General features: G+C 40.7%; 1 protein-coding gene across 1 annotated transcript in view; it reads right to left on the reverse strand.

The window, feature by feature from the left end:
- Positions 1 to 8252, reverse strand: part of BEND2 (BEN domain containing 2) — a 36691-nt gene extending 28439 nt beyond the window's left edge. The window contains 5 exon segments of the mRNA XM_032389590.1: positions 2763 to 2885; positions 4337 to 4462; positions 6238 to 6387; positions 7935 to 8134; positions 8209 to 8252. Of these exon segments, the coding sequence (XP_032245481.1) occupies positions 2763 to 2885; positions 4337 to 4462; positions 6238 to 6387; positions 7935 to 8134; positions 8209 to 8252 (643 nt within the window).
- Between the last annotated feature and the right edge of the window lie 15770 nt (positions 8253 to 24022).

The raw sequence follows: 24022 nt of genomic DNA on the forward strand, positions 1-24022 counted from the left end.
AGCTGTCATCATCAAGACAGTATGGTCCTGGCACAAAAACAGACACAAAGAGCAATGGAACAGAACAGAGAGCCCAGAAATGGACCCTCAACTCTATGGTCAACTAACCTTCAACAAAGCAGGAAAGAATGTCCAATGGAAAAAAGACAGTCTCTTCAACAAATGGTGTTGGGAAAATTGGACAGCCACATGCAGAAGAATGAAACTGGATGAAGAATGAAACCACACACAAAAATAGACTCAAAATGGATGAAAGACCTAAATGTGAAACAGGAGTCCATCAAAATCCTAAAGAAAAACACAGGCAGCAACCTCTTCGACCTCAGCCACAGCAACTTCTTCCTAGAAAAATCGCCAAAGGCAAGGGAACCAAGGGCAAAAATGAACTATTGGGACTTCATCAATATGAAAAGCACAGCAAAAGAAACAGTCAGCAAAACCAAAAGACAACCGACAGAATGGGAGAAGATATTTGCAAATGACATATCAGATAAAGGGCTAGTATCCAAAATCTATAAAGAACTTTTTAAACTCAACACCCAAAGAACAAATGATCCAATCAAGAAATGGGCAGAAGACATGAACAGACATTTTTCCAAAGAAGACATCCAAATGGCCAACAGACACATGAAAAAGTGCTCAACATTGCTTGGCATCAGGGAAATCCAAATCAAAACCTCAATGAGATATCACCTCACACCAGTCAGAATGGCTAAAATTAACAAGTCAGGAAACGACAGATGTTGGCGGGGATGTGGAGAAAGGGGAACCCTCCTACACTGTTGGTGGGAATGCAAGCTGGTGCAGCCACTCTGGAAAACAGTATGGAGGTTCCTCAAAAAGTTGAAAATAGAGCTACCATATGATCCAGGAATTGCACTACTGGGTATTTACCCCAAAGATACAAATGTAGGGATCCGAAGGGGTACGTGCACCCCAATGTTTATAGCAGCAATGTCCACAATAGCCAAACTATGGAAAGAGCCAAGATGTCCATCGACAGATGAATGGATAAAGAATATGTGGTATATATATATACAATGGAATATTATGCAGCCATCAAAAGGAATGAAATCTTGTCATTTGCAACAACGTGGATGGAACTGGAGAGGGTTATGCTGAGCGAAGTAAGTCAATCAGAGAAAGACATGTATCATATGATCTCACTGATATGAGGAATTCTTAATCTCAGGAAACAAACTGAGGGTTGCTGGAGTGGTGGGGGGTGGGAGGGATGGGGCGGCTGGGTGATAGACATTAGGGAGGGTATGTGCTATGGTGAGAGCTGTGAATTGTGCAAGACTGTTGAATCACAGATCTGTACCTCTGAAACAAATAATTCATTATATGTTAAAAAAAAAAAAAAAAAAAGAAGATAGCAGGAGGGGAAGAATGAAGGGGGGGAAATCGTAGGGGGAGACGAACCATGAGAGACGATGGACTCTGAAAAACAAACTGAGGGTTCTAGAGGGGAGGGGGTGGGGGGATGGGTTAGCCTGGTGATGGGTATTAAAGAGGGCACGTTCTGCATGGAGCACTGGGTGTTATACGCAAACAATGAATCATGGAACACTACATCAAAAACTAATGATGTAATGTATGGTGATTAACATAACATAATTAAAAAAAGAATGAAGCCGAAATAAAAACATCGTCAGACAAAGGAAAACTTAAAAAAAAGAAACAAACAAACAAAAAAAAAAAAACGTTGCTGGCTGACTTATCCTTAAAACGCGGCTAAAGGGAAATCTTCTGACCAAAATGGTATGATGAAGGAAGGAGTCTTAGAGCATAAAGAAGGAAGAAAGAGCAATAGAAAGAGGAGAACCATGCACGCAGAAAAACTAGATCACTCATAAGTCACTGGTGGGAATGGAAATGGTACAGGTACACTGGAAAGCAGTTAGGCAGTATTTTACAAAACTCAGCTTACCATGACCATAAGACCCAGCCACTGTGCTATTGGGCATTATCTCAGAAAAATGAAAACTGATGTTCACACCAAAACCTTGTACATGAGTGTACATGGCAGCTTTTCTCCTAATAGCCCAAAACTGGAAACAACCCAGACATCCTTCAACCAGTGAGCAGATAAACTGCGGTACACCCATACCGTGGAATAGTAGTCAACAATAAAAAAGGAAGAACTAGTGATGTACACGGCAACTTAGATGAAGCTGCAGGGAATCATGCTGAATGAGAAAAGGCCATCCTGAAAGATTATATACCATGTGAGTCTATTTACAGAAAGCTCTTGAAATGACAAAATTCTAAAGAAGAAGAGCAGATCAGTGGCTGCCAAGGGCAGGGACAAGGCAGAGTAGAGGCAGGAGAGTAGGAAGCGAAAAGCGGGTATGGGTTTAAAGGGCGATGGAAGGTACGGAACCCTATTCACGTCATGAAATTACATAATATAAAACTGAATCCACACACACACACACACAAACATAAACCCATGCACAAATACAAATAAAACTGAGAACATCTCAATAAAATCTGTGGATTCTATCGATGTCTATACACTGGTTGTGATACTGTAGTTCGGCCAGATGGCATCACTGGGGGGAACTAGGTGAAGTATACACAGATCTCTCTTAAAATTACATGTGTGGCTAAAATTTTCTCAAAATAAAACTTCTAATTTTTACCTAATTAGTTCTAATTAATTTTTAATTAGGAAAAGCTACCACTAGGTCACATTAAGGTTATTAATGAATCTAGATTAAACAGTGCTACTTGTAATATGAATCATTTCAACTCACCCAAACTGGAAGGGATGAAGAAATATGCTGAAGTTTCTTGACCACTGTCATTTTCCAGCAAAGGTTGGTAATTTGTCATCTGAGTGCTATTTTCCAGGCCGGTTTCTGCTTTGACCAACACTTCTATAAGGACAACATTTTTTAAATGCTGTAAGAAAAGACTATCAACCTCATGTTCTATATCCAATGAAACTATTCTTCCGTATTGAAACAAAAATAAAGGTATTTATGGACAAAGGAAAACCAAAAATATTTGTCACTAACTGATTTATGCTTTAAAAATGGCTAAAGGAAAATCTTCTTAAGAAAGCATATAAAAGAAAGAATTCCAGAGCATCAAGGAGAAAGAACAATTGAAAGAGCAGAAATATGGATGCAGAGAAACTGGATCACTCATACATTGCTGGCAGGAATGGAAAATGGTACAGCTATGCTGAAAAGCAGTTTGTCAATTTCTTATAAAACTAAGGATGCAATTACCAAAGGACCCAGCAATTACACTCTTGGGCATTCATCCCAGAGAAATAAAAACTTGTGTGAAAGAGTGAAATGAATGACATGAAGCAAAACTAAAAATGATAAACAAGTATTCATAGCAGCTCTACCCCTAACAGCTAAAAACAGGAAACCCAGAGGTTTTAAACAGGTGAACAGATAAATAAATCTTGGTGTATCCATACATTGGAATAGTACTCAGCAATAAAAAGGAAGAAAGGACTGATACATGCAGCAACACGAACAAGTCCCCACGGAAGTACACTGAGGGAAAGAAGCCAATCTCAAACACCATGCGGTTCCATTTATATAACAACGTTGAATGGACAAATTATAGATCTGGAGAGCAGATTCCAGATTGCCCGTAGTTAGAGACAGGTCAGGGCATGGAACTGGGCTGGGGAGAAAAGTCCTCTGGAGGGAGGTGGGTGTGGTTACAAAAGAGCAATATGAGGGAAAATGGTGACGAGGGAACTGTTTCAGGGCTTGCTGTGGCAGAGGATACATGAACCTACGCACATGATAAAATTGTATAGAACTAAATACACACACACACAAATTAATACAAGTGAAACTGGGGACATCTCAATTGTATCTGTGGATGGTATCATATCAATATCTTGGTTGTGATAATTTTCTATTCGTTTTGCAAGATGATACCATTGGGGAAAATTGGAGAATGGGAACACAGGATCTCTCTATTCTTTTTTACAACTGCATGTGCAGCTAAATTTTTCTGAAAATTAAAACTTTGATCAGAAAAAGCTACCACGATCAGGGCGCCTGGGTGGCTCAGTCGGTTAAGTGTCTGTCTTTGGCTCAGGCCATGACCCCAGGGTCCTAGGATTGAGTCTCATATCGGGCCCCTGCTCAGCAGGGAGTCTGCTTCTCCCTCTCTCTCTGCCCCTCACCCCTGCTCGTGCTGTCTCTCTCTCTCTGCTCTCTCTCTCAAATAAATAAATAAATAAAATATTTTTTTTTAATTAAAGAAAAGAAAAAGCTAGCACTATCTTACACTAAGGATGTTGATGAATCTAGATTAAATATGCTACATGTCAAATGTATCATTTCAAACTCACCAAAACCGGGAGGAATGCAGCAACATAATGAGGAAATGTCTTGATTACTGCTGTCTTCCAATAAAACTGAATAACTTGTTGTCTCAGGGTTCTCTTCTGGGCTGGTTTGAGCGTTTACGAACATTCCTACAAATAAAATATTTTCAAATACTGAAACACAAGAAATCTCAACCATGATGTCTAGATCGGGCAAAACTGTCCTTCAATAAAGGAGCAGATTTGTGAGAACATTAACAAATGGACTTGGAGGGCATTATGCTAAGTGAAATAAGCCAGACAGTAAAAAGGACAAATACTGCATGGTATCACTTACATGTGGAATCTAAAAAGAAAAAAAGTCAAATTCATAAAAACAGAAGGTAGAATAAACGAATGGCAGTTGCCAGGGGCCAGGGGGGTGAGGGAAGTGGGGTGAGGCTGGTAAAAAGGTACCAACTTTCAGTTATGAGTAAGGATGGAGGATCTAATGTACAGCATGGTAACTCTAGCTGATAATACTGTATTGTATCATTGAAATTTGCTTAGGGGCGCCTGGGTGGCTCAGTTGGTTAAGCAGCTGCCTTGGGCTCAGGTCATGATCCCAGGGTCCTGGGAGCGAGTCCCGCCATTGGGCTCCCTGCTCAGCAGAGAGTCTGCTTCTCCCTCTCCCTCGCCTCTTTGCTCTTGCTCTCTCTCTCAAATAAATAAATAAAATTAAAAAAAAAAAGAAATTTGCTTAGAGGGTAGAACTTAAGCATTCCCCTCACCAAAATATAAAAGGTAAATATGTGAGATGGCAGATATGTTAATGAACTCAATGGCAGGAATCGTATCACTGTGTACATGTACATCAAGTCATCACCCTGTACACTCTCTAAATATATTACAACTTTATCTGTCAATCATACCTCAATGATGCTGAAAACAAGAAATGTATATCTAAACTCTTAAAAAAAAAAGAATGAATGAAGGGGAAATCATGATCATGACATTCTCACACAAAGGAGAGCCAAAAGTCTTTGTCACTAGACGACTTACATTTGAGAATGGTTAAATGAAAATCTATCAGAAAAGAATCATGAAAAAACAAATTGTGGAGCATTAAAAAGGAAGAAAGAACAAAAAAGCAGCAGAAATCTGGATGCAGAGAAACTGGATCACTCATACACTGCTGGTGGGAAAGTAAAATGGTACAGCCTCTCTGGAAAACCGTGGGGCAGTTTCTTATAAAACTAAACATGCAATTACCATAGAACCAAGCATTTGCACTCTTGGGCATTTATCTAAGAGAAATCAAAATTTACGTTTACACAAAAACCTGTCCATAAATGGTCACAGCAATTTTACTTGCAATACTGAAAGCTGGAAAAAAGTCCAGACATTCTTCAACCAATACACAAACCGTGAACACCCACAGCACGGAATAGTACAAAGCAATAAAAAAGAAGGAAATGCTAATACACGCAACAAGTCAGATGACTCTCCAGGGAATTATGCTCAGATGGGTGCAGTTACAAAAAGGCAAGATGAGGCATCCTCATGGTGATGGAAATGTTCTCTATCTTGACTGTGGCAGTGGACATCAAACCTACTCATGTGATAAAATCAAACAGAACTAAACACATACACAAAAATCAATATAATGAAACTGGGGACATCTCAATAAGATCTGTGGATGACATCAATGTCAGGACCCTGGTTGTGATGTTCTATCATAGTTTTGTAAGATGTTATTGTGGGCAGAAACGGATAAAGCATAAATGAGATCTCTCTGTATTACATCTTACAACTACACGGGTATCTTAAATTACCACAGTATCAAAAGTTTAATTTAAAAAAAAGCTATCCCTAGCTGACACGAAGGATGTTGATACTTCTAGATTCAACAGTGCTACTTGAAATAAGTATCATTTCAAACTAACCGAAATTGGGTGGGATGGAGAGAGATGAAGAGGCAGGAGTTGAGCCACTGTCATTTCCCAATGAAGTTTGGTAATACACTGTCTGAGAGCTGTTTTCCAGGCTGGTTTCCACTTTCTCTGGCATTTCTACAAGTATAACTTTTTCATGTCCTGAAAGACAAGAACTCTCAACTGTGAATTCTATACTGAGTGGGATTATCTTTCAGGAAAGAAGGGGGGAATAAAGACATTCTCACACAAAGGAAAATTTTTTAAAAAATTGTTCCTAGCAGATTTACTACTAAAAGATAGCTAAAGGAAAATCTTCAAACAGAAAGGATAGTATGAAAGAAGGAATCTTGCAGCATCAGTAGAGAAGAAATAATGACAGAAAGATCAGAAATATAGATGAGGAGAAACTAGATCACCCATACATTGTTACTAGGAATGTAGAATAGTCCAGCCTCTCTGGAAAACTGTTTGGCAGTTTTTATAAAACTAAACATGCTATTACCATAAGACCCAGCAATTGCACTCTTGGCATTCATGACAGAGAAATGAAAACTTGTATTTACACAAAAATCAGTACATGAATGTTCACAGCAGCTCAGCTTTACTTCTAGTATCCACAAACTTGGAAAGAAAAAAAAAAAACAGATGTCCTTCAATGTGTGAATGTTTAAAAAAAAAAAAACTGTTGTGTATCTATACCATGGGAAACTCTCCATCAATAGATGAGAAATGAAAACTTCTATTTACCCAAAAATGTGTACATGGATATTTATAGCTGCTTTACTTATAGCCAAACACTGAAAAAAATCCAGATGTCCTTGAACAGGTGAACAATTAGACAAAATGTAATATATCCATCGCATTATTTTCAGCAATAATAGTAATAAACTATTGATACATTCAACAAACCGGACGAGTCTCCAGGCGATTAATCTGAGTGGGAAAAAAAAGCTAATCCCAAAAGATTACATCATATATGACTCCACTTATATAACAATCTAAAGAGACAAAATTACAGAAATGGAGAAAAGATCGGAGACAGCCCGGTGTTAAAGATGGGCCTTGGGGGGACGCCTGGGTGGCTCAGTTGGTTAAGCATCTGCCTTCGGCTCAGGTCATGATCCCAGGGTCCTGGGATCGAGTCTCACATCGGGCTCTCTGCTCCGCGGGGAGCCTGCTTCTCCCTCTGCCTCTGTCTTTCATGAATAAATAAATAAAATCGTTAAAAAAAAAAAAAAAAAAAAAGATGGGTCTTGGGGGCAGGAAAGGTAGGTGTGGTTGTAAAAAGACACAGTAACGAGGGAGCCCTGAGTGATGGAAATGATCTCTACCTTGACTGTGGCAGGAGACGTGCGAACCCACTCATACGATAAAATTACATAGTTTTAAATACACACATACACACGTACACACACATACACACACAGATACAAGTGAAAATGGAGGCACCTCGATAACACCTGTGAATTGTATCAATGTCAATGTCTGGGTTGTAAGACTAACTATGGTTGTGCAAGGTGGTGTCACTGGGGAAAATACATAAAGCATAAACGGGATCTCTCTGTATTATTTCTTACAACTGCACTGAATCCTAAATTACGTCAAAATTAAAAGTTTCAAAAAGAGCTGTAACTGGCTTGTATTAAGGATGTTGATGGATCTAGATTAAACAGTGCTACATGTGATATGTATCATTTCAAACTCACCGAAATCGGGTGGGAGTGAGGCAGATGAAGAATCAGTATCTGGGCCATGGGTACTTCCCAATAAAGCTGGGTAATAGACGGTCTCAGAGCTGTTTTCCTGGCTGGTTTCTGATTTTTCCGGCATTTCTATAAGTATGAATTTTTCAGCCACTGAAAGACAAGAACCCTCAACTGTGAATTCTACATGAGGCAAAACTAACCTTCAGGAAAAAAGTGAAAGAAAGACATTGTGCAACAAAGGAAATCTAAAAGAATCCGTCCCCAGCAAACTTACCTGTAGAGAAAGATGAAAGGAAAATCTTCAAACAGAAAGGACATGATGAAGGAAGGAAATTTGGAACATCAGGGAGGAAGAAAGAACAATGGGAAGAACAGAAACATGGACGCGGAGAGACACGATCACTCATACGTTGCTGGTGAGAATGAAAATTGGTACAGTCTCTCTGGAAAGCTGTTTGACAGTTGCTTATAAAACTAAACAAGCTATTACCATAAGATTCAACAACGGCACTCTTGACATTCACGACAGAAACAAAAACATATTTACACAAAAACCAGGACGTGGATGTTCACAGCAGCCTTACTCCTAATACCAAAAACCGGGGCGGGGGGGGGGGGGACAACAACAACTAATGTGCTTCAGTGGGCAAATGGTTGCAAGCAACCATTGCACATTGCCAACCACAGGAAAGGGAGGAAGTACTGATACATTCAACAATCTGGACGAATCTTCAGGGAATTACGCTGACTGAAAAAAACGGAACAATCTTCAAAGGTTACATACCATAAGATTCCCTTTATAGAATACTCTTGGAGCGACAAAATGATAAGAGAGCAGTGTTTGCCAGGGGCTAGGGAAATGGACAATGAGGAAGGAAAGGGCAGCCTGAGAGAGGCGAGTGTGGTTCTAAAAGTGCAAGATGAGGGGCGCCTGGGTGGCTCAGTCGGTTAAGCCTCGGACTCTTGGTTCCAGCTCAGATCATGATCTCAGGGTTGTGGGATCGAGTCCTGCATCGGGCTTCTCCGCACTCAGTGAGGAGTCTGCTTGAGATTCTCTCTCCTCCTCTCCCTCTACCCCTGCCCCCCACTCGTGCACTCATGAGCTCTCTCTCACAAATAATAAATAAATAAATAAATAAATAAATAAATAAATAAATAAATAAAATATTTTAAAAAGGGGGCAAGATGAGGCATTCCAATGGCAATGGAAATGTTCTGTATCCTGACTGTGGTGGTAGACATCAAACCTACTCACGTGATAAAATGAGATCGAAATAAATACAAATGCACATAAATCACTACAAGTAGAACTGGGCACATTTCAGTAACATCTGTGTATTGTATCAATGTCAGTACCCTGGTTGTGATATTTTACTACAGCTCTGCAAGATGTTAACAGTGGGAGAAATGGGCAAAGTGTAAAAATAGATGTCTTGATATTATTTCTTATAAATATATGTGAATCTAAAATTGTTTCAAAATAAAAAGCTTAATTTAAAAAAAAAAGAGCTACCACTAGCTTCCATTAAGGATGTTGATGCATCCAGATTAAACAGTGATACTTGTAATACGCATTATCTGAAACTCACCAAAATTGGGTGGGAGGCAGACAGATGAACATTGGTCACCGTTATTTCCCGATGAAGTTGGGTAATTTGTCGTCTTGGGGTTGTTTTCCAAGCTGGTCTCTGCTATTACTGGCATTTGTAAGGAAAGAACATTTTTCAAGTGCTTAAGAAAAGATCTCTGAACCGTTAATTCTATATGTAGCAAAACTATCCTTCATTACTGTATAGGAAATAAAGACATTGTCACATGAAGAAAAACTAAAAGAACTTGTCCCTTGCAGACTTACCCTTAAAGAAAGACGAAAGGAAAATATTCCAACAGAAAAGATATGATGAAAGAATGGATCTTTAAGCATCAAGAAGAAAGAACAATGGAAAGAGAAGATATAGGCATACAGAGAAATTGTATGACTTCTATATTACAGGTGGAAGGTCAAACGGCACAGCTCCTCTGAAAAGTTTTAGCAGTTTCTTATAAAACTACACATGAAATTATCATATGACCCAGAATTACCCTCGTGGGCATTCACCTCAAAAAAATATAAACTCAAGTGTACACAAAAGCCAGGACATAACTGTTCACAGAGTTAAACTTCTGACGGCCCCAAATTGGAAATATCCTGGACATCCTTCCATGGGTGAAGAAACAGATAAATAGTTGTACATCCATCCCATGGGAGAGCATTCAACAATAAAAAGGAAGAAACTCCTGATACATGCAACAATTGGTATGAATCTCCAGAAAATTATGTTTAGGGGAAAAAAAGCTATGCCCAAAAGGTTATATAGTATTTTATTCCACGTAAATAACAATATTCAAGTGACAAAATTCTAGAAAGGGAGATGAGTTCACTCTTTGCTAGGGAGGAGGAAAGGGTGGCCAGAGGGAGGTGGTTAAGGTCATAAAGGGCAATAGGCGGTGACAATGGAAGCATTCTGGATCACAACTGTGATGATAAATAAAACTCATGGAATAAAATTGCATAGAACTGAATACACACACACACACACACACACACACACACACACACACACACAAATGTGGATTGAATCAATGCCAGTACCTAGTTGTGCTATTTTACTATTGTTTTACAAGAGGTTATCATTGGAGAAAATGCATAAAACATAAATGGGATCCCTACATAATTTCTGACAACTACATGTGAATCTACAATTATCTAAAAATAAAAAGCTTCATTAAAAAAGGAGCTGGCCCTGACTTGGCACTAAGGATGTTGGTGAATCTACAGGCACGACTTGTAATATGTATCATTTCAAACTCACCCAAATTAGGAAGGATGAAAACAGATGAGACAGTATCTTGGCCACTGTCATCTCCCAATGCAGTTGGGTAATATATTGACTCAGTGCTGTTTCCAAGGCTGGCTTCTGCTTTTCCTGGCATTTCTATAAATAAAAAGTTTTCAGGGGCTGTAATACAAGAACTCGCATGCACGAATTCTATACTGGATGAAACTATCCTTCCAGAAAGAAAGGGAAATAAAGACATCTTACACAAAGGAAAACTAAAAGATTTTGTCCCCGGCAGAGTTACTCCTACAGAAAGGTTAAAGGGAAATCTTCTATAAGGAAGGATATGAGGAAAGAAGGAATCATGAAACGTCAGAAGAAGGAACGATGGAAAGATCAGAAATATGGATGCAGAGAAACTGGATCACTCATACGTAGCTGGCTGCAACATAAAACGGTACGCGTAGTTTCTCCTAAAACTAAACATGCAATTAACATATAACCAGGAATTTCACTCCTGGGTATTCATCTCCAAGAAATGAAAACTTCTATTTACGCAAAAACCTGTGCATGAATATTCATAGCAGCCTTACTCCTAATAATCAAACACTGGGAGGGGGGTCACAACCAAAAATCTGCCTCGACAGATGAACTGTTAAACTACAGCATCCCTATACCATGGAACAGGACCGAGCAATAAAAAGGAAGGAACTAGTGATACATGTAACAACTTGGTTTAATCTTCAGGGACTTACCTGGAATAATAATAATTTTAAAAAGTGCCAATTTTGAAAGGTGACATACTATATGCATACAACTATATAACATTGTTGAAGAGACAAAGTTTTAGAGATAGAGAACAGGTCAGCGGTTGCCAAGAGTCAGGGAAAGGAGAATAGGGAGGTCACGACCACCAGAGGATGATGGGTATGGTATAAAGGGGCAACTCAAGTGATCCTCCTGGTGATGGAAACGTTCTGTACCTTGACCGTGGCTGTGGACGTGCAAACCTCATGTGATGAAACTGCATGGAACCAAACGCACAGATACACAGTGGAAACGAGTCAACCTAGGGACAGCTGAATGAGATCTGTGGGTTATAGCAACATCAATATCCCGCTCGGGACATTTCACTGGAGTTTTACAGGATGTTACCTTCGAGGGAAATTGGGTACGGGGCATCACTCGATTGTTTCTTAAAACTACATGTGAATCTACACTTATCTCCTAAAACTTTTAGTGAAAAAAATAGCTATAGCCAACTATAGTTCAATTTAAAAACCAACTATTGCTAGTTTGCATTAAGAATGCTTTTTAATCCAGATGAAAGGATGCTATTTGTAAACTCACCGAAACTGGGGGGGATGCAGAAAGCCGGCGAGGCCGGGCCCGGGCCCATGCCACCTTGTGCCCATACAGTTGGGCATGTGGCCATCTCGGGGGCGTGTACCACACGGGGTTCTCCTGGGGACAGAAGTGCTGTAGGCAGAGCCAGGGGAGGCTGGGCAGAGGAGAGATCCCTGGTGGCCCCTTCACCTCCTTCACTGAAAATGTAGGACAGGACAGCAAGACCAGGACCTGGGCTACCTGGTGTGACACTGGGCTGTAATGAGTATGCGGAGACAATTCTGGGAGGTGGCGGACTCTCTCCGAGGGCCAGCTCCTGCAGCTCCGGGAGCATGGCTGGCTGGAGAGCTATCCCTACAGGGTTATGCTGGGCATGGTTCTCCTGCCTTCTCACTGGTCCGGATGGGCCGCCGTCTTCCTGTCCAGGGTAAGAAAACACAATGGGTTATGCTCTCTTCTTTGGTTCCTGGACTTGAACTTCTCCATGAGGCAGACAATTAAAACTTTTTTTGTATAAATCCAGATGACCTCTAAAATAACACAAAGCCATTATAAATCATCTTAAAAAGTCGATACAAGCATGAATGCCTCCTTTCTTTGCAACATCATTTTCCAAGGTTCAGGATAAAGGCTGAATTTTTATTATGTGATTTTTATTCCTCTGCAACCCTACATTTTGATTGCATTTTATACATTACGGTTACAAACATAAAAATACTCAGTATCATGATTTCTCAAACCTAAACTTCAGCATTCTTCCAAGAGAGGTTGACTGTCCCATCTGTTGCTAAAGTAAGTGTACGGCGGCCTTGCTAATCTCGGAGTCATTAGTTCTCTCTCACTTCTAAGTGACTGGTATCTTTAGGAGCTAGAGGTTTATCAAAGTAGCAAAAATGTTTTCATAATACTTACACAGTTTGGCAGCGGTGGTTTCTCCCAAGAAGGCTGCATTTTTGAGATGATTCCACAAAGGTTGTTTACCTGCTTATTTGTGTTTTCAATAAGTTCTTGCAAACCCTATTATAATAAAACAAGTATTTTAGCAGTTCCTATTTCAAAAGAAAAGTAACATATAAGAAAATACCATTAAGCCAATTTTAATTGCTACAAAGAAAGCTCTCAAGCCATCAGAAATGTCTGGTTAATGCCACTTGATGCCTGGTTTTGGTGACACAGAGCCCAGCTGGCTGAGATAAGAAGCCCCAACCACCTACTCAACTACTCCAGGCCATACAGGCATTTTAAGAAGCTTTAGGGGCGCCTGGGTGGCTCAGTCATTAAGCATCTGCCTTCGGCTCAGGTCATGATCCCAGGGTCCTGGGATCGAGCCCCGCATCGGGCTCCCTGCTCAGCGGGAAGCCTGCTTCTCCCTCTCCCACTCCCCCTGCTTGTGTTCCCTCTCTCGCTGTGTCTCTCTCTGTCAAATAAATAAATAAATAAAATCTTTTAAAAAAAATAAGAAGCTTTAATACCGGAAAGTAAATGTACCGCCATTCTTATAAGCCACCACATTTATGATGGAGTCATTTTATGTCAAGGAAGGGGCTATTTTAGGTAAGAAAGCTTCAAATCTGCTGGAAGGCCAAAGAGCCTCTGTCCGTATAACCATGGTGTGAATTCACAGGCAGTGAGCATTCTATGCTGGAAAGAACAGTGAGCCAAATACAACAGGTGTGACTTCTGGCTTCAGAGTATTTCAAAATCAGGCAATCAACAATTAACCTTACAAAATCTTTGAGTACATGTCCCCTATCGGCCAACCAGTATGTGACTAAAAAACCTGAGAATTCTTCAAATACACAGAAATTTCATTCAGGCCAAAAATACACTTAACAGGAGGCCAGAACCATTTCCTTGGGGGCAGCGATCTGCTTTCACAAGCCCTCCAGGTGGTTCTGCTGCCTGATCAAGTGAGACCCACTGGCCTATAGCACTGAGGTCAACAGGGCAGGCTCTAGGGGAACACACTTGGGTGCAAACACTAGCGTTCTGCCGCTTATCAGCTGTGTGACCTTGGGTGAGTCACTTAACTTCTCTGTGCCTCAATTCCCTCATGTATAGAATCGAGATGAGACTCTCAGAGTTCCCTTGAGGACTAAGTGAGACGCCATGGTATGATGTTAATATTACCATCCTAACAAATTAATATTACATCCTAACAGTGCTACATGACGACTGGTCCAATAGTGCTCAATCATCCATTAATATACATATTATTATTACGACTGATGGCTACAACACAGGTGAGAATGGGAGGCCAAGTGTGCACAGAAGAGCAAGACCTAACCCAGGCTGGCAGTCGTGGCAGGCTTTTCAGAGAAGATGTCTACATTGAGGATTAAAAGACGAGACAGTGTTCACTAGGTAAAGATGCACGGAAGGGCAGAGAGGGCAGAAGGAAGAGTAGACTCAAAAATACCCAAACAGAGAGAACACAGGAAGTCAGATGCTTAGACAGTGAACATAAATGATGTTCAAAGAACTGGGTTTTTAAGGGAAGGAGAGAGAAGGCATGACGGAAAGAGGGATGGGAGGCCCAAAGCAGAGGTGTGCTTAAGCTGTGGGAGGGGATGAAGAGAGTGACGGAGACAGAAGCTGAGGGTGCAGGAGGTGGTCACTGACGAAGGGAGGTGTCCCGGCACAGGGGAAGAGGCTCAGAGGCAGAAAGCAGTGCCGGCCTTAGCCTTCTGGAGGGAGATGCCCGAAGGACAGATCCCAGGCTAGTGGCTGGCTGTGGGGAGGAGAATCGGGACTTGGAGGGATTTCAGCCTCACTCCCCCACTCCCCCTTGGCCTCCCTGAAGTAAGAGGCGAGGGCCGGGCCATCCAGAGCTTGTGGGGGATGGAGAGGGAGCTGACCAGAGTGCTGTCGAAGGACCACAGGACAGTGGACGGGTCCCAGCAGGTGCCCCCTCTGCTTCCCAGCCTGCGCAGGGCTGGGGTCTTCCTAAGGAGGACGCTGGGCAAGGACAGAAAAGGAAAAGATGGAAGTGTGCAGCAACTGGTCTAGACTGGTAAGGGAAGGGGTCGAAGAAAGGAGAGAGCTAGCACACTGGGAGAAATGGGGAGGATCCCCGATGGTCTGTTTCAGGGCCGTGACTTGGGCCCCTGGGCCTTTCTCCTCCTCCATGTTCTAGCCTCCCACTGTCGCTCAGAAAGGAGGCCCTGGCAGAGCAGTGGCAGCCCGGGGTGTCGTGGGTGCTTACGTGAGGCAGGCCATCAGAACACCCCTCCCACCACCCCCCGCCCCGCCATACACCCTTCCCCAAAGACCTGATATGTTCCCTTGAAGCAGTCCACTTCTGTTCTCAATAACAGTGATAAAGACTCACCTAAACATTCTTTTCTTAGGCACGGTAGCTCATTTTAATCCAACAAACTTTGTATGTTAACTACTTTTTAAAAAACAAACTTCCATTACCTCTAGAGGATGCAGCTCACAAAATCCTTGATAATTACACCCATTATCTCCACCAGCAAACTAACTTACAAAATCCCCTCCAAACTACAAACTACGTAAGATATGCTCTTTAAAAAAAAACAATGGTATGCTGCCATTTTCTTTCAATTGAGATATTTTGATAGGCATTTAGGCACATACTAAATCTCATTGAAATCAGCCAATTTCCATAAGAGAGTATATTGGAGAAATTAAATATTGAACAATCTAGATGAAAGAGATTTAACTACATTTGACCAGTTATGGGCTGTTGAGTTTCGTTTAAGCTACAAAAGCCATATTTTTATTTCAAATTTTTCACCTAGGGATACTGTTCTAACTAGAAAATTTTTTGAAATGCATCACAATGGACTGATAATCATACAGAATTTGACATGACAAAATTTCTATTAATAGCACAGTGATATTAAATGGGGTTAAAAAAAAAACCTTTTACTCAAAATTTTGAAAAACTACATTTTTATTGCTGTCTCTATTTCTCTCTCTGTCAAATAAATAAATAAAATCTTTAAAAAAAAAAAAAGATTAAAAGACAGAAATCTGATACCTTGTAATGGTGTTGGAGTCCCGTAAGTTGGTTTTGATGATTTTCATCACAGAAACCTTCAGATTCATTTCTCTCCTATTCATATTATAAAAATAAGTAGTCAGTGCTTAATATCACTAGGACCCAAACTAAGCACTAGAAAAAGCAGTACTTTATTTTTATTTATTTATTTATTTATTTATTTATTTATTTATTTGACAGAGAGAGAGGCAGCAAGAGCAGGAACACAAGCAGGGGGAGTGGGAGAGGGAGAAGCAGGCCTCCCACTTAGCAGGGAGCCCAATGCAAGGCTCGATCCCAGAACCCTGGGATCATGACCTGAGCTGAAGGCAGACGCTTAACGACTGAGCCACCCAGCACCCCAAAGCAGTACTTTATATATTTATCTGTGTTAATTATTTTCTTTTTCATCTACGTTCCAAAAGCATTTCAAGTCTTATAATATAAAACAGAGATAAAGTAAAACCAAAACCCATATTCACACGAGAATGAAACAGATAAGAGCTGATTAAAAAGGGGATGAGGAAAGAAGTTATCATATAAGAACCTAGGTTTAAGAAAAGCTACTGAATATCAGTATGAACCCATAGTTTATAATATATATAAAGACAGATACAGAAATGAAGATGTATGTGTATGCATGGAATAGTATACATATATTTCCTAGCTCTGTCCACTGGGAGGACCTAAGATCAATGACAAAAGACTAGCAATGAACATATCTAGTGTCCAGATTTTGGTTTCTAAATACCAGTCTCCAATAAAGGAACCAGGGCTCCTTGGAGAAAGGTGAATTCCAGGGCTGGGTCAGGAAAAGCATGAATGAGCTTAGAACATCTTGTGATGCCAGAAAATCAGGAAGTGCTCAAAAACAAAGTGGGGGATGGGGCGTCTGGGTGGCTCAGTCGTTAATCCTCTGCTTTCGGCTCAGGTTATGATCCCAGGGTCCTGGGATCGAGCCCCGCGTCGGGCTCCCTGCTCCGTGGGAAGCCTGCTTCTCCCTCTCCCACTCCCCCTGCTTGTGGTTCCTTCTCTAGCTTTGTCTCTCTCTGTCAAATAAATAAATAAATAAATAAAATCTTTAAAAAAAAAAAGTGGGGGTATGTAAAAAGGCCACAAGATCCAACTGGAAGGACCTCCCAATAACCAAAGTTGGAAAATTTGATCAATAAAATAATGATAACATTGGATTATAAAAAACTCATACAATATACAGTGAATGCCCATGAGTCCATATAGATATAAAATATATAACTGAATAAATAAATGGAATAGAAAGGATAGCTCTTCCTTACAAATGAATTCCTTTTAATATATACATGGGAATGAGGGAAATAGAGAGTCACCATTTGGCCAACACCACAGTAGTGAATGTTGCAGGTAAAATCCACGAGCTAACTCAACTCAGTGGGCAAAAAATTGAGGAGAAACAGGATATCAGCAGAGTCCCAAAGTAACCCCACCTAAGATATTTATTAGCCACAAAGGGAAAAACAGTAACTTTACAGCAGAAAAATCCAGAAGATACCACGTTAACCAAGAGATCGATGTTAACATCACCAGTAAAAAGATACATGTACACCCTGTTCCCCTGATAACGATTCAATAAGGAGACAACATTTGTGTGGTGTTCTTGCCAAAAATGCATAATCTCAACCTATTCAAGAGAAAATATCAGACATACCAAAATTGAGAGACATTTTACAAAATAACTGATTGGTACACTCATCACAAATGTCAAGGTCATGAAAGACAAGGGAAGAATGAGCAACCGTCACAAACTGGAAGAAACTGAGGAGAGACAACTAAACTCAGTGTGGGATACTGGATTGGATCCTGGAACAGAAAAAGGACAAGGGGGAGAAGAATGTTGAAATTCAAACAAGGACTGCAGTTTAGCTAATAGTACTGTAACAATGTTAATATCGTGGTTGTGAAAACAGCACTATGCTTATATAATTACCCTAATTTTAAGTTATACAGGTAAGTTAACATTAAGGGAAGTTGTATGAAGTGTATGCATGAGAACTCTCTGTAATATATTTGCACCTGTTTTGTAAATCTAAAATTATTTCAAAAATGAGAAAAGCTACTCAAACAGGGTAGGAAACTGCTGTGAATCTCCTATTAGATAAGGAAAGAAAGGAAATCAAATGGTTAAGTGTTGTCTTGTTCATTGCTATGGAAGCACACAAAGTCACGAGAGAGAAATATTTCCTTTAGTTTGCAAGTTCAGAGTTACCCCACAGTACGTGAAGGCTGAAAAAGAACTTAAATAATTTTCTTTATGATAGTAAGTGTGAATATTTGGGAATTAGCAATTAATACTATGTAAATATTCAGTCTGATATGCATTCATTAATGACACTTCCGGGGCGCCTGGGTGGCTCAGTTGGTTAAGCGACTGCCTTCGGCTCAGGTCATGATCCTGGAGTTCCGGGATCGAGTCCCGCGTCGGGCTCCCTGCTCAGCAGGGAGTCTGCTTCTCCCTCTGACCCTCCCCCGTCTCATGTGCTCTCTCTCTCTCTCTCATTCTCTCTCTTTCAAATAAATAAATAAATAAATCTTTAAAAAAAACTAAAAAAAAAAATGACACTTCCAACTTCTTCCCAATCGGGTATTCGTGTTCTTGTCCAGGAACGATTTATTAATAAACCAAAAGAAAATATGAACGAAAGAACTGAAGAAACATTCAGGACTTCAATTCTGCTTTCAACAAGCGCCGAAGGCTCACCACAAATACAACAACACAAAAAGATATACAGCCGACCCTTGAACAACACGGGTGTAAACTGTGCAAGTCCACTTATATGCGGAGTTTTTTCAAAGACTACAGTGCAATACTATACATGTATTTTCTCTTCCTTATGATTTTCTTACTAGCATTCTTTTCTCTAGCCTGCTTTTTTGTTCAAATACAGTATGTAATACATATAACATGCAAAATATGTGTTAATTGACTATCGTCGGTAAGGTTTCTGGCCAACAGTAGGCTATTAGTAGTTAAGTTTTGGGGGAGTCAAAAGTTAACGCATGTATTTTCGACTGTGCAGGGGGTCAGCACCCCTAACGCCCGCATTGTTCAAGGGCCAACTGTACTTGCTGAACTGTTTTCTCATTCACCCAACTATACTTAAGACACCATTTTCTACCAAGCTTAACCCCTTCTGCACTTCAGGGTAAAAAGACTAGTCTTCTAGTAATCTGGCACCAGAACTGCTTTAAAAGCAAATATTTCTAACCAGAAACAAAGAACCAAAGGTTTTATGGCTTTTGGTTTTCAAATAATCCAACAGTGACACTCTGTGGACAAAAGAAGCAGCACTAAACACCTATTTTTCTCAATAAATTAATCTCTAGGACACCTTAAATTGTTTTTTGGAATAAAACAGGGTCTAAGTACGTAGACGGACAGCAAATAACCATTATATTTAATTATAACGACTCTACTCTAAGGATGAATTATGGACTATAATAATAATTTCAACATAAACATACCAAGTAGTTATCAATGTTTCTGCTTTAAAATTTTATGAATCAGCCCTGCATTACCAACTTATCAGACAGCAAAAATTATATGGAATTGTAATATAGACTAGTCATTATAAAAACAATATTGTCATCTTACCCTTGTGTAGTGCTCTATACTTTTCAAAGTGCTTTCATGTAATTATGTCAGAAACCAATCCTGGTAGGCAGTTAACATTATGCCCACAGATGAACATATTGGGGCTGTTAGAAGTTAAAATTGCCTATACTACTCAGGTACTAGTAAGTACCTTATATAAGTCAATCAATGCACTTTCTGGTAAGCTAGATTATATATAGTCTAATCATCTATTTCGTTCTCCTTCAGAGATCAAGAAGCACAGCAAAATATGATGGAAATGTCAGAGAGTACAACTCCCTCAGGAAACTGGCAGTTTCTTCTAAACTTTATCTATTCTGTGACCCAGTGTTTGCACTCCTGAGTCTTCTCTCAAATTAAATAATACATTCATAAAAAGACTTCCATAATAATGTTCAGAGCCACTTTACTCATAATACCCCAAACTGGAAACAACCCAAGTGTCCATCAAAAGGAGAATAGATAAACAAATTATGGACATTCATACAACAGAATATTACTCAACAATGAATGGGAATGAAATGTCACTATAACCAGATGAATCTCCAAAACATTATTCTAAGAAAAAGAGACCGTGACACAAGAGTACATACTGTATGATTCTATTTTTATAAAATTCTAGAACAGGCAAAACTAATCTATGATGAGAAAAATATCAGAATGTCATTTCTCCAAAGTTTGGGGGGGCACTTACTGGGAAGAGGCATGAGGGAACTTTCTGGGATGGTGGAAATGTTCTCTATCTTCATTGGGGGGGGGTATACATATTTGTCAAAACCATTGAACTGTTCACTATATGAAATTAAACTCAATTTTTAAAAAAAGATAAAGCAGAATGAAAAAAACAAAGAAAGATTTTCAATTTAATATACAAACCATATTATCCCCCGTTGGAAAAGATGTACGTCCTCTTTTGTGCAGTGGGAGAAGCTCCATTTCCACTGAGTTGGAGCTGTATCTTTTTAAATTTGCCAGAGGGTTCATTTGTGGAACTGCTTGGTCAGCTAGGGCCGGTAAACCACCTACTCCTGAAAAGCAACACAGAAAAAAGTTACTTCACAGACTTACTACCATAATCAACTTAGATCGGGTTATGTTCTCCGAATGCCAACTCAAACTGAACTGGAGTCCTGAATTTTAGAGAGTGACAAAACAATAATTCTTCCATTAGTGATTTAGAATAAACCCTTAATAATTGAAGGGCTAGGCTGCCACACCTAGGAATAAGAATCAAGATCACACACAAATTCCAAATTGTGAAATGAATGGTTCACAACTGAAAGGCTACAGAGTAAATGCTGGAAACAAATGAACAAGGGAACACAACTCCTAACTGCTTTTTGAAAAGAGCCCAAAAGCCTTTTTACTTAGGAAGGCAGCAGGCCTCCAAATGTGAGTCCGGAGTCTGTTTTGGCTTGCCCTCCCCCCTGCACAGTGTGGACTGGCCAGACCACAGAGACACCACCTCCTCATCTGCCAGGTGAAAACGGGTCGACATTATCTCCAACGTCACTTGAACTTTAAAATTATGATTGTTTCCATAGTTACATTTTATATTAAACCTAAATGAACGTATGAGAAATGTAAGCCCACATATATTCTAGAATTCTGTAGGCTCAGTTATGGTTCTGAGTCAGTTAACTCTGCAACGAGGCAAAGACCCGGAATGCAGTGCTATCATAGTCTATCTTGTAGTCGGAGAGACCTGGCGGCTGGCATCACTGTGTGGGCAGGGGCGCCTTAAGGACAGCCTTAATGCCCATTAGCCATCCTGGGCCAGGAAAGGAATCCGAGGCAGAGTGAAGGGAGAATTAAGTCCCAAGTTAGATAAAGGCAGGCCAATGTGGTGGGGAAAATTCAATGATAAAATACCTCCAATTTGAGGTGTAACTGCAATTTTTATTTTTTAAAGTGGTTGTTTTATTCTGATAAGACTAATAATGAATAATTAAGCTGGGGTGTTTTCATACAAAGGAAGCCTACACAGCAATGAGTAGGCACCAACTATTGCTACACGCAAGGATGAATCTCACAACCAGAACACTGAGCAAAAGCCAGACACCAAAGAATATAGTTGTGATGTGATTTATATTAAGAAATACATATTTTGGGCGCCTGGGTGGCTCGGTCGGTTAAGCGTCTGCCTTCAGCTCAGGTCATGATCCCGGGGTCCTGGGATGGAGCCCCTCGGGCGGGCTCCCTGCTCAGCGGGAAGCCTGCTTCTCCCTCTCCCTCTGCCGCTCCCCCCTGCTCGTGCTCGCTGTCTTTCACTCTCTCTCAAATAAATAAATAAAATCTTAGGGCGCCTGGGTGGCTCAGTTGGTTAAGCGACTGCCTTCGGCTCAGGTCATGATCCTGGAGTCCCGGGATCGAGTCCCGCATCGGGCTCCCTGCTCAGCAGGGAGTCTGCTTCTCCCTCTGACCCTCCTCCCTCTCATGCTCTCTGTCTCTCATTCTCTCTCAAATAAATTAAAAAAAAAAAAAAAAATCTTTAAAATAAAAAAAAATAAAAAAATAAAATAAAAATAAATAAATAAATAAAATCTTAAAAAAAAGAAATATATATCAGGTCTTCATCTGTTTCTGGCAGAGCCCCTAAAACCCTTGGAATTTCTTAAGTGCGGAGAGTGATAAAGGTGTCTTTTGTTATATTAATGAAGTGGAAAGCCTCTAGGTCACCTGAGGATGGGGGCTGGTCACCAGGGGAAGGAAGCTGCGATTGGAGGGTTGGACCTTTCAGGCCCACCCATTGACCTTGAGGGAGGGGAGAGGGCTGGAGGTCGAAGCAGTTGCCCGTGGCCAGTGACTTCCTCCCCAAGCCCCTGTAAGGAAGCCTGCGTGAACACCCCGAGCACAGGCTTCGGAGAGCGGCGGGCCGGGCAGCGCATGGAGAGCTGAGGGAAGTGGCCTGCTCTGAGGGCCTGGAAGGCCCACGCCCTTTCCCCATGCCTTGTCCTTTGCGTCGCTTCCATCCGCCTGTTCCACGGTTACATCCTTTCCTAATAAACCGGCGGTGTGGTAAGTAAAATGCTTCTCTGAGTTCGTGGGCCGCTCTAGCAAATTAACCAAACCTGACGAGGGGGCCACGGGAACCTGTTAAAGCCATTCGGTCAGAAGCCTGGGTAATCGCCCAGGCTTGCAACTGGGGTCCCAAGGGGAAGGGGGGTGCAGTCTTGTGGGACGGAGCCCCTCACCTGTGGAACCTGACGCCGGCTCTGGGTGGATAGTGTCAGCATTGAGCTGAAGTCTCAGACACCCTGCTTGTGTCCAGGAATTGCCTGGTGTTATGTGAGGAGCCCTCCCCACCAGTGCCGACACACGCTTTGGAACTGGGTCCAGGAACCTAAATGAATTGTGTATGATTCAGTTGTTCTGAAGCTCAAAAATAGGCAAAAGTAATCAATGGTGGGAGATGTCAGGATAGTGCTACTTTGCAAGAGGGGCAGTGACTGCAAGGGAGGTGAGGGCTGATTCTGGGGCGCTCAGGACCTTCTATTTCTTGGTGCGGGTGCTGCTTGTACTGAATATGATTTGTGCATATTTCTGTATGTGATAGATTTCTATAAGAAATCTACCTAAAGGGGCGCCTGGGTGGCTCAGTCGGTTAAGCGTCTGCCTTCAGCTCAGGTCATGATCCCAGGGTCCTGGGATCGAGCCCCGCATCGGGCTCCCTGCTCAGCGGGGAGCCTGCTTCTCCCTCTCCCTCTTCCTGCCGCTCCCCCTGCTTGTGCGCTCTCTCTGTCAAATAAATAAATAAAATCTTTAAAAAAACTACCTAAAAATTAAGCTCTTTAAAAAAATTCAGAATCTAAATAAAGTAATCCATCACCAATAAACATCATAACCTTTAGATATATTTCCTTCTCTTTTTCTTACTCCGTATATATTTAATATAGTTTGAATTACACCATATATAAATTCTGAACAATTTTATATGTCATAATTTTTAAAATAGTTTTGTCCTTTATTTTTTCTTTATTTTTAATTGACATATACTTGACATACAATAATTTTAAAAATAGTTTAGAAATACCTGCATAATAGTCCACTGTGGATGCCCACAGGTTATCTGATTTCTGTTGTGGGACATTTATATGGCTTCCAATTTTTCACTATTTTGCTATAATGCTATAAATACAATGCAAATATTTATGCACATCTCTGAAAAGCTCCTTATAATGGATGTTTAGGAGAATCACTAGGTTAAAGGCTATGAACATTCCAGGGGCCTCTGACAGGTGTTGCTAAAAGGGTTGAGTAACTTAACATTTGTAGAGAACTGCAATGA

Source organism: Phoca vitulina, unplaced genomic scaffold (genome assembly GCF_004348235.1).
Source record: "Phoca vitulina isolate PV1807 unplaced genomic scaffold, GSC_HSeal_1.0 scaffold55, whole genome shotgun sequence".
NCBI lineage: Eukaryota > Metazoa > Chordata > Mammalia > Carnivora > Phocidae > Phoca > Phoca vitulina.